Source organism: Passer montanus, unplaced genomic scaffold, assembly GCF_014805655.1.
Source record: "Passer montanus isolate IOZ18808 unplaced genomic scaffold, ASM1480565v1 scaffold38, whole genome shotgun sequence".
Lineage (NCBI taxonomy): Eukaryota > Metazoa > Chordata > Aves > Passeriformes > Passeridae > Passer > Passer montanus.
Genome location: NW_024368596.1, coordinates 6,913,917 through 6,923,589, shown reverse-complemented (window position 1 = coordinate 6,923,589; position 9,673 = coordinate 6,913,917). Strand labels below are relative to the sequence as shown.

General features: G+C 47.6%; 2 protein-coding genes across 3 annotated transcripts in view; one reads left to right on the top strand and one right to left on the bottom strand.

Annotated features, from left to right (window-relative positions):
* The first annotated feature begins 1,278 nt into the window (after positions 1-1,278).
* Positions 1,279-3,796, top strand: AKAP14 (A-kinase anchoring protein 14). Of its 2 annotated transcripts, none has more exons than XM_039717564.1 (6): positions 1,279-1,490; positions 1,595-1,715; positions 1,788-1,879; positions 2,036-2,215; positions 3,171-3,223; positions 3,552-3,796. In XM_039717564.1, the coding sequence occupies exons 2-6, from the start codon at positions 1,604-1,606 to the stop codon at positions 3,637-3,639; spliced, it is 525 nt and encodes a 174-aa protein (XP_039573498.1). In that variant the 5' UTR covers positions 1,279-1,490; positions 1,595-1,603; the 3' UTR covers positions 3,640-3,796. The 2 variants fall into 2 exon arrangements, with proteins under 2 accessions (XP_039573498.1, XP_039573499.1); XM_039717565.1 differs by having other exon boundaries at positions 1,280-1,477.
* A 124-nt stretch (positions 3,797-3,920) lies between these two features.
* LOC120506115 (NFKB activating protein) overlaps positions 3,921-9,673 on the bottom strand; it is an 8,347-nt gene continuing 2,594 nt past the window's right edge. Inside the window, exons 3-10 of the mRNA XM_039717265.1 lie at positions 9,280-9,360; positions 8,813-8,886; positions 8,477-8,596; positions 7,830-7,875; positions 7,327-7,442; positions 7,102-7,177; positions 6,504-6,653; positions 3,921-5,230 (exon numbers count right to left, since the gene is read on the bottom strand). Coding sequence (XP_039573199.1) covers positions 5,056-5,230; positions 6,504-6,653; positions 7,102-7,177; positions 7,327-7,442; positions 7,830-7,875; positions 8,477-8,596; positions 8,813-8,886; positions 9,280-9,360 — 838 coding nt within the window. The 3' untranslated portion in view covers positions 3,921-5,055. The remainder of the gene's footprint in view (positions 5,231-6,503; positions 6,654-7,101; positions 7,178-7,326; positions 7,443-7,829; positions 7,876-8,476; positions 8,597-8,812; positions 8,887-9,279; positions 9,361-9,673) is intronic.

Here is a 9,673-nt window from a genome sequence, read left to right as displayed (position 1 = left end):
GGTGACCCTTGCTGGACACCAGGTGCCCACCAAAGCCACTCTGTCACTCCTGTCCTCAGCTGGACAGGGGAGAGAAAATACATTGAAAGGCTCGTGAGTTGGGACAAGGAAAGGGAGAGATCACTCATCAGTTACTGTCACAGGCAAGTGAGACTCGACTTGAGAAATTCACTTAATGTATTGTCAGATAACAGCAGGGTAATGAGAAGTTAAAACAAATAATAAAACACCTTCTCCCTTCCTCCTGGGTCCAGCTTCACTCATGATATTTTCTCCCCCCTCCCTGCTGAGCTGCACAGGGTGATGGGGACTGGGGGTTGTGGTCAGTGTCATCCCATGTCTTTCGCTCCTTCCTCCTCTGGGGAGAACTCACACTCTTCCCCTGCTCTGGCCTGGGGTCTCTCCCATGGGAGACTCCTTCACTAACTTCTCCAGTGTGAGTGCTTCCCATGGGCTGCAGTTCTTCATGAACTGCTCCAGCATGGGTCCCACACAGTTCCATGACGTGCAGTCCTTCAGGAAGCAGCTGCTCCAGCAGGGTCACATTTCCTGCCAGCAAACCTGCTCCAGTGGGCTCCTCTCCATGGGCACAAGGGTCCTGCCACAGCCTGCTCCAGCATGAGCTTCCCAGGGTGTCACAACCTGCTCCAGCATGAGCTTCCCAGGGTGTCACAGCCTGCTCTAGCAGGGTCATTCCTGGCTGCAGGCGGCTCTCTGCTCCCTCACGGACCTGCAGGGACACAGCTCACCGTGGCCTTGCAGCACTGCAGGGCGATCTCTGCTCCTGCCCCTGCCCCACGGCCTCCTGCTAAACATTCCTGGCCTGTCCGTGCAGTGCCGTGTTCCTTCCCTCCGGAGCTGCCCGCAGCACCCAGCGCAGCGGGCTGGGCAGAGCCCGCGGCCGGGCACAGGCTGGACGCTGCTGTAGCTCCCGAAGTGTCCGGAACGGCAAAAGTGCGACAAGCAGACAATCTGCGTGGATCCCAGAGCTGTTGTGTTGCTCACACCGCCTCCCTCCCCGGGAGACAGCGGCTGAGGGCGGTTTCCGCGGGCCGGGCTCGCCATGGTGACGGCGCGGCTCCTGCCCGGGGCCCGCACAGCGCCGGGCACAGCGCCGGGCCCGGGCACCGCTCCCGGGCTCCCGCACACCCACCCCGGGACCGCAGCACCCCGGAGCCCCCCGGCCTGTGTCCGGAACGGCAAAAGTGCGACAAGCAGACAATCTGCGTGGATCCCAGAGCTGTTGTGTTGCTCACACCGCCTCCCTCCCCGGGAGACAGCGGCTGAGGGCGGTTTCCGCGGGCCGGGCTCGCCATGGTGACGGCGCGGCTCCTGCCCGGGGCCCGCACCGCGCCGGGCACAGACACCGCTCCCGGGCTCCCGCACACCCACCCCGGGACCGCAGCGCCCCGGAGCCCCCCGGCCTGGCCGGGGCTGCGGGGGAGAAGCAGCCGGCGGCCCGGGAGCGCCCAGCGGGGTGAGCAGGCCGGGTACGAGCCAGGGCCGTGAGGGACAGCCCGCTGCTGCCCGTCAGACGGGGCCTGCGGCTCCCAGACCAGGCCCGCTCAGTGCTTGTGCGTTTGTCTCTCTAAAGGTGAAGCCAATGGAGGAGGAAAAGGAAGAAGCTGTCAGTGAGGAGCAAGATCACATCCCTCCGGAAGATGAGAGAAGCAGTACAGAGGAATGTCTTCCAGAGGCCGAGGAAAATGAGAAAGGTATTGTGTTTGCTCTACTAGAATGTGTTGGAGTCTTTTCAGGAGGATTTGTCAGCATTTTATCTGTTTCAGAAAGCAAGCATGTAATCAAAAATATCCCGTGGACCACAGCCAAGAACTTCACAGTGGAGAAAGGACAGCAGCAAATTGAAGAACTAATTTCTGTGAGTCACAATTCCATCCACTCGGGAAGGCCACACTTCCTCATTGTTAAGAAGTATGAAAAATTAAAGGAGAGCACCTCTGTTCCTTTTTAGCACCACACTCAAGTCAGCTCTAGTAGGCATAGGGAGTCTTAGTGTGATGTGTTTGTTCAACAGACATGGGACATTCACGAAAGCTGGCTTCACCACTCAGAATTCCTCGAGGAAGAAGAACTGAAGGACAGCAAGAGGTACCATTACAGAGCTTGCTGGGGCCTCCCAACACGCAGAAAACCTGTCCCACAAGCAACAGCAAGTGTCTACTTCGTTATAGTGATCTCCAAATTCAAACCTGATGTAAGTACTCAGAAATGGCGTGGATGGACTAGACCTTCAAGGGACAAGAGTACAGTGGCATTCCTGAGGCAGGGAAGTGCCAGGACAGTGGAGAGGCTGGCGAGGAGCCAGCAGCTCTTGTGAAGATGCTGACAAGGCCTGGACCCTGCCAGAACAATGGCAGGAGATTCAGATGTGGCCTAATAGAAACGTGCCATTGGTTGGCAAGGGGAGCAAGGCACGGAGCAGGAGGCTGGGTTAGTTCCCAAATCACTGACTGACAGAACTTGACAAACAGAATATGGCAGGATCCTACATCTGCCTTCCTGCTCTTACCATCTTCCCTTTCCAAGCAACAATTGTTCTGGGCAGCTGTAAGAAGGGTGAGTAGAGGGAGTTACAGAATGAGGGGTCAGTAGAGAGGGAGTGTCACTTCACCCTTCAAGTTGTCTCAGAATCCCTTTCCTGATCAGCCTGAAGTTTGCACCTGTACAATGAACTCTTGCAACTCAAGGGATAAAAATGAAATAAATTGCACTGAGTAGACTTCTTACCTCCAGGTTTAAGTCATACTGAACCTTAGTGTTTCTACTTAACACTATGGATCCCCAAATAGTATTCTGTGGTTTAACCCCAGCTGGCAACTTAGCATCACAGAACTGCTTGCTCACTCCTTCCCCACTGCCATGGGATGGGGGAGAGAATTGAAAGTGTAAAAAAGGCATAATAGTATTAAAAAATAAATAGAATAATAGTAACAAATTGGGGAAAATAAAAGCAAACTGAGGAAAAAGCCCTGTGAAATACAAGTGGTGCAAATGGAAACAATTACTCACCACCCAGTCCCTGAGCAGCATCTTCTCCCCAAGCAAATATCCAGGTTATTTTTAAAGTAAACAGTAGCTCTCACTCAATTACAATGTCTGCTTTTTGAGGGGCTGTACATGGCCTCTGCCCTGTCTCTGCTGTGTTGCAGACTGCACCTGTGGAGGTCTTCTACAGACTGGAGTCCAGCAGGCTGATTCGGAGGTAAATGTTATTGCCCTTCTGTTTTAGCAAGCTTTTCCATTCCAAACCCAACAGGGAGCTCGATGTAAATAAGTTTGCAATAATAGCAGAGGAGTGGAAGTTGGCAAAATCTTGCTCTGTGAAATGACCCTGCTTATCACTAACTTCACCCCCAGAGGCATGAATAGCCACCCTGTGGGCATCTGCATTCTCAGAAATTTGTCCTGCTTTACATGCTCTTTATTGTAGTAGATAGCCTTAGGTGGTGAATAAAGGCCAGATCTCACCTGGCCAAACGTGGATTCAGTATTATGCTTACAATCTACCTTCTTTTTATTCCATTCTCCAGGCCAGAACAGTGTGAGTTTAGAGAAAAGTGGCTTCAGGACATAATTGAAAATAAAATAATGTGTGCACAACGACTTGCTTCCCGATGAGCAGCTCCAATTCACCATTACCAGTCCTCTATTGTAGAGAACCAAATAAACATAATGAAAATAAAAAAAAAAGCTCTTCCTTAGCAGCATTTCTACTTTTGGATAGACAAAAAGCATTGAACCTGTGCAAATTCAGCTATGCCCTGCCCTGGCAGCTGTCTGTGTGTCAGTCCCTGGCAGGTACAGGTGGGGACAGCAGGATGGAACCAGGTTCCAGAGGGTAAATGGGAAGAGGTAGCTGGGCAGGATTTGCTGTTTGTGAAACTCCAGGGAAAACATTATAGGACTTTAGGACTTTTATTTTCTTTATACAAATATACAAGACATCTCTGCTGCTAGACTTAGAGGAACAACAAAAAATTAGAACAAAAAAGAAACAACCAACCTCTCAAAACCATTTTGGTTTGAAAAACATTTGAGAAAAAGAAGTTCCAGGAGATATGTTTGGAAATATGCAGTTGAATCAAAGATAACCACCATATAAGCACTGCCTCAGCAAAGCTCCAAGCACGAGTTTAAAGCAAGCCATGTAATACTGCTGAAACAGACCAAAGTAAAATACTACAGGAGTTAAAACAAGGGTTTAATCTAGAACACTTCCACAAACAAAAACATTTCAAATAAATTGAAAGATACATCCTTGTTACCACCTGTGTACATCCAGGGGTTCCAATCACTGCACCCCCCTGCACTGATGCCTATGTATAACATAGGAAAAAAGAAGCAAGCAACTTAGCTCTTCACCATGTGTTTCAGTGATTGAAGATCAGACCCTCCTATTACTGTTACTTTACAGCTCAGTTGCCATCTGCTTGCTCTGAAGTAACTGAAGCCCATCTGTATTAAATTACAAACTAATTTACAAAATATGTACATGTCTGGTTTGAATCACAAACCAAACTCAACTGTTTGGACAAAAAACCTAAATTTAAAAGACTTGTGAAAAAATAGTGGACTGTCCTGGATCTTAAAACAGGAGCTCAGGAGTTCCTTCATTTTTGCTACTGGTGCTAGTAGCTTGTTAAAGGTATTTCCCAAGCTAAATGATCCTATGATTAATAAAAATAAAAGGAATTTAAAAAATCACACCTATTGGCATTAGCTAACAAACCCTTTCCATGGGATCCTTTGGCTTGTTGGATTCAAAGCAAGTGCAGAACATTGACACCTCTCATGTTCCCCGCCTGTTCTTGCCTTGCAGCTTTCTCTTTACAGGGATTCCTTGTAGATGGTAAACAAACCATCCAAGAAAACCTGATGTAAATAACTCTCTTTCCTTGGCACAAGTAATCCACTCCTGAGGCTTGGCCCTGTTGGGTGAAAGGTGCTGCAGCAGCTGCAGCTTTCTTCAAATCACAACTGGACTGCACTGGCTGCCATGTAGTGCAAGCTATGGTGTACAGCTCAAATGAAGCATCATTTTTCCTCTTTGCCTTTAGTCTTTCTGTAGACCATCTCTCGAAAGCTTGCAAGGATCTTATTCTCTCGCTTCCTCCTCTCCTCCTGGTTGAAGGATGCCAGAGCTCTCTTTTCATCCGCGCTGTAGATCTGGTTCTCCTTCCGCAGACGCACAGCCTCCATGCGCCGATGCCTGTGGGGGGACACGGGGTGTCAGAGCCCTGGCACAGCTGCCAGCCATCAACTGCCCCGAATGTGTTCAGGAGCTTTAAGCAAAGATACTGAAGTACTAAGGCCTGAAGGACAGGCTCTGAGCCAAAGCTGACCTCTAGATGAACCTTCCAACAAAATGTTATATTTGTATCCACTCATTAAGGTAATATCCATTATCATTAGTGAAACATGTAGTGTGATAAGAATATACTTATCTTTCTGCATTTAGAAGCCAGACAAAGGCATGAAATCAGACATCTGGCCTTGTTTGAAGGTATATGATCAAAGCCACCTCCCTTGGTTCCTCTCCTTGAGCCCTGGCCAGGCTTTAGGTGGAACCCAAGAGGAGGATGAAACCAGCTGCTCCTGCACTAGAAGTTGTGTAAGCTTGTTTATTCTACAGTCTAAAAGCTGGGCCCTCCCACAGTGAAGATGGAGGCCTTGCCTACTGGTGGGACACAAGATGTGGGAATTCACAGGAATGGTTTTCCAATCCTTTGCTGTGCCTGGGGCTCCCCAGCTCATGTGCTGATCTGGATGATGGTGAAGTATTAGGGTAACTGGTGATGTATCTTTCTTCCCTCCAGGCAATCTTTTGCAGTAACGATTAGGTGCATTACTTAGCTTATCCTTTGTAATTCTTTGCAGTTTTGCACTTTAGCAAATTATACATAGTCCCTAAAGTCAGTATCTGAATCTTTTGTGCTGACCCTGCCAACTGGCAAAACAGACAGCTAAACTAGATAATCCAAACTGCACACTAACCTTCCCAGGAAGGAGTGTGGCAGAGCAAGGAACTGATTTCTGGGGATGTCTGTTCTCAGGCAGTCAGCCAGAAGCCTCCCCTACCCCCAGGGTGTCAGCTTCTGGCTCACCAAAATTTAAGTGAGTCCTGCTGGTCATAGAAAAAAAAGTGCAGCCAGCCTCTCACACATTGATCTGTCTCCTGCTGAAGGGCCAGCACATCCCCAGGGCTGCCCAAACAGACCACCTTTAAGCCACCTGACACAAGCATCTCTTCATTTGAAATAATTAGAAGAGTATTGCCTGTGAAGAACTTTTGCTCTTGAGGAGAAAGTGTCCTTGAAAAACTCACTATCCATCTCTAGCAATGGGGAGCTTAGCGTAGATTATTGCAAGCAGAGCACCTCCTCCATGCCTGCAAGTAGAGCTTGGAAGCATTTTCTCTTCAGCCAGCAGAGAAAGCAGCTCTTGAAAATTCCACTGAACCACTGCTATCATGAAAACCATACCTGCTGCCACTCATGACATAACCAGAGCTCTCAAAGGAAGCGATCTCCTCGCTGGTCAGGCCGATCTCGCCTCTGCGGGGAATGCGTTTCCCTGCCTTCACATACTCTGCCATGGCTGCACCTTCACCGGGCAGGAGAGCATGTCCATAGCTAAAAAACAACAGTGGGGATTTCAGTCATTTCAGATAGAGAGAGCCTGAACACCCAACTTCCTTCTTTATTACATACAGCTGCATTTTTAAACACTTTCTTAATTATTTCCCACCTGTTTTTTCCTTATGGCAACACTAGCAACAATATCTTAAATTATCACCTGAGTTCATTCTGATGACACTACAAAGTCACAACACTGCAGATCTTTAGAATAAAGGCACTTACAATTGATTTTTCTAGGAATCAAGACAAAAAGCATAAACCAGACTCTTCTACCCAAATTCAGGCCAGGGGAAAGCATAGCACCACTAGAACTTCTGTCTGTGAGTTTGGCACAGCATTTCTCCCTCTGCATGCCTTATTGTTGCAACAGCCCTTTTGAACAATAACTTTCACACTTGATTTACTTGCTTTGATCACAGTACCATTAGAGCTGGCTACTCACTTCAAAGGCCTATCATCCTGAGATGCATGAGTTTTGGGAGCCTCTGGTCCAATCAAACTGTCAGCTTCAGTATTTTCTGCAACAATCAAATAATGAGGAATATTAATCTTGTGCCCATTGCTCTTTGTTATCAGAAGGGTTACACAGGTCAGCAACACCTAACAACGAATTCACAAAAAGGACATCAAGAAGTCTCCACCCAAATTTAAAGTCAGGTGAACTTACTTGACCTCTCAATCCAGAGATCATCCCCTTGGAGCATTTCATCATCGGAATCTTCGCTACTTGAATCACTGGATTCCTTCCTGCTCTTCTTAGCTTTCTTCTTCTTATACTTCTTCCTGTGGTAAAGCCAGACAGACATGCTATTTATCAAAATTTAAGATTAAAGAAGATGCTTGGAATAACACTCAAATAATTAGTTCCTCAAGGCAACTTCCACCTATAGGAAGAATGGCTGTCTGCTGTTTCACACAAAACACTTTACAGCAAAGCCAAGACAATACATATGTTCTGTTTGACTTTCATAGAGTGCTAGAAAGTGGGTCTACAGGGACTTGTTTGTGCTGCACAGTTGTGTAGATTTAAATAAAATCCATCAAATTAATATTATTTGCCAGCTCTTGCACATGACCTAAGGTCCTCAGGCTCCCTCAGAGCCTGTGAAGAAAACTGAGCTGCCCTCCAGCCAACAGCAGCCAGAATGACACAGCAACCAAGACACTTACTTTTTGCTCTTCTTTTTCCTCTTCTTGCTTTTCTTTTTATCTTCATCTGAAGAAAGACAGTGTATGTGTTATCAAAAATAAATTATTATCATAACTAAGTAGTTTACTGCCCTGTGGATAACATGTCATGCCTTTTACAGCCCCAGTGCTCATGGAGCTGTGGCTCTTTGACTCTCTCAACCCTAACCCTAAGCCTTAGCCCCAACCCAAACTCAGTAATATTGGTTTTCCAGGTCAGAAGGATGTAAGAACAGCAATGCTGGGGCCTTGCTGGGATTGCCTTGGCATGCATTTTCCAGTCCAGTGCTCCTGGAGCCATAGGCTCTTTCACTCTCTCAACCCTAAGCCTAACCACTCCCCTAACCCTACTGCTAAGAATTACACTAACCACTATCCCTACCAATTAACCTAACTCCTGCCCTAACCCTGAGCCTATTCCCAGCACTAACTGCCTCCACCAGATGCCCTAGTGCCCACCCTGATGGGGCTTGGTTATACTGGGAAAGTGTTAGTGGAAAGCTCCCTGCAGTGCTGGTCGACATGAGAACACATCAGACAGATCTCTGCCATGGGAGGCCCAGTGGATGCTAAATTCAGAAACCCCATTTCCTGAGGCCAGACTGCAAGCTGAAACGCTTTGGTCTTACCACTGGAGTTCTGCTCAGACTCTGAGTCACTGTCGCTGTCCTCAGAATGTTTCCTGCGCTTTCTTTTGGATGTTTTACGTTTTTTCTTTTGTCTTTTCTTCTTCTTTTTCTTCTTTTCCTCTGCAATGTTTTTAAACATAACATTAGAGAACAAAGAGCATCTCGTTCCATATGTATTGCCTGATCTTCCCAAAGCAATGCTCTCCTTTCAGCTGGAGCCCAGCCCAGCCACTTCCACCCATCTAAGCCAGGGAACCTCCTGCAAGCAGCCGCAGCAGATTCTAAGCCATAGTATCTTCCCATTTTCAAAAAAGCTGTGCAAGCCAAACAAAATACCTTCTGAGCTGGAATCCGAAGAACTACTCTTCGATTTTGCCTCTTCGTCTTCTACCGGTGTGTGCTCATCGGAACTGAATAAAATAACAGTTTGCTACTTAAAATCTGTTGTGTTGTACTCAAGATTAAAGGTATACATATGGCCAAAGACATTTTGAGTCAATCCTTGCAAGGGAGTAAAATATTAAAGAGCTAATTTAGCCTGGGAACTGCTGTCAGAACCACAACACAACAGTCACCTGATCTACAATAAATCACACATTGCATAATTGGGATTACGTTGGAATAATAATAATACGTTAGAATTATTTGGTTGAAAAAATAGTAATCTCATTATGTTGCTTCAGAAAGGAACTGATACAGTAAGTATTGTGACACCATGACTAATGCAGGGATAAAGCATTTTTATAAACTGAACCGATATGTAATTAATATTATAAAAAACATAAAGAAAGAATATGCCTTACTCTGGGTCAGGAACTTTTGGTGACAGCCCCCAGACTTCAGGTGCCCCCAGTTCTCCAATTCTCTCTCTCTCATTGAGTCTCCTGTAAAGGAAAACACCGTCACTGACTCCTAGTTTGCAACGCCCAGCACACAAACACTTTAAGTCCTACACGTCAGTGTTTCTAATCGCCTGAAGCCACTAGAGTAAGGGTAGGAAACTCGGAGCAAGGAGCACGCTCGCAGGGGCAGTGCGGCAGCAGAGCCCCGCACAGCGCAGAGCACCGGCGGTAGCAGCTGTTACCCTTCCAGCCGAGCTCGGTCCCGTGCCCGGCCGGCCCTGCCCGGGGCAGCGCACCGAGAGCCCGTGACGGGCCGGGAGCCCGCGGCGGGGCCGCACGCAGCCGGGCCCGGCCG

What these genes read in the sequence shown, in the direction of transcription:
- AKAP14 (XM_039717564.1), top strand. Translation starts at nt 1,604, where the DNA reads ATGGAGGAGGAAAAGGAAGAAGCTGTCAGTGAGGAGCAAGATCACATC. An exon ending in AAATTGAAGAACTAATTTCT is followed by an intron (nt 1,880 to 2,035) that starts GTGAGTCACAAT and finishes TTTGTTCAACAG; the next exon opens with ACATGGGACATTCACGAAAG. An exon ending in TCCAGCAGGCTGATTCGGAG is followed by an intron (nt 3,224 to 3,551) that starts GTAAATGTTATT and finishes TCCATTCTCCAG; the next exon opens with GCCAGAACAGTGTGAGTTTA.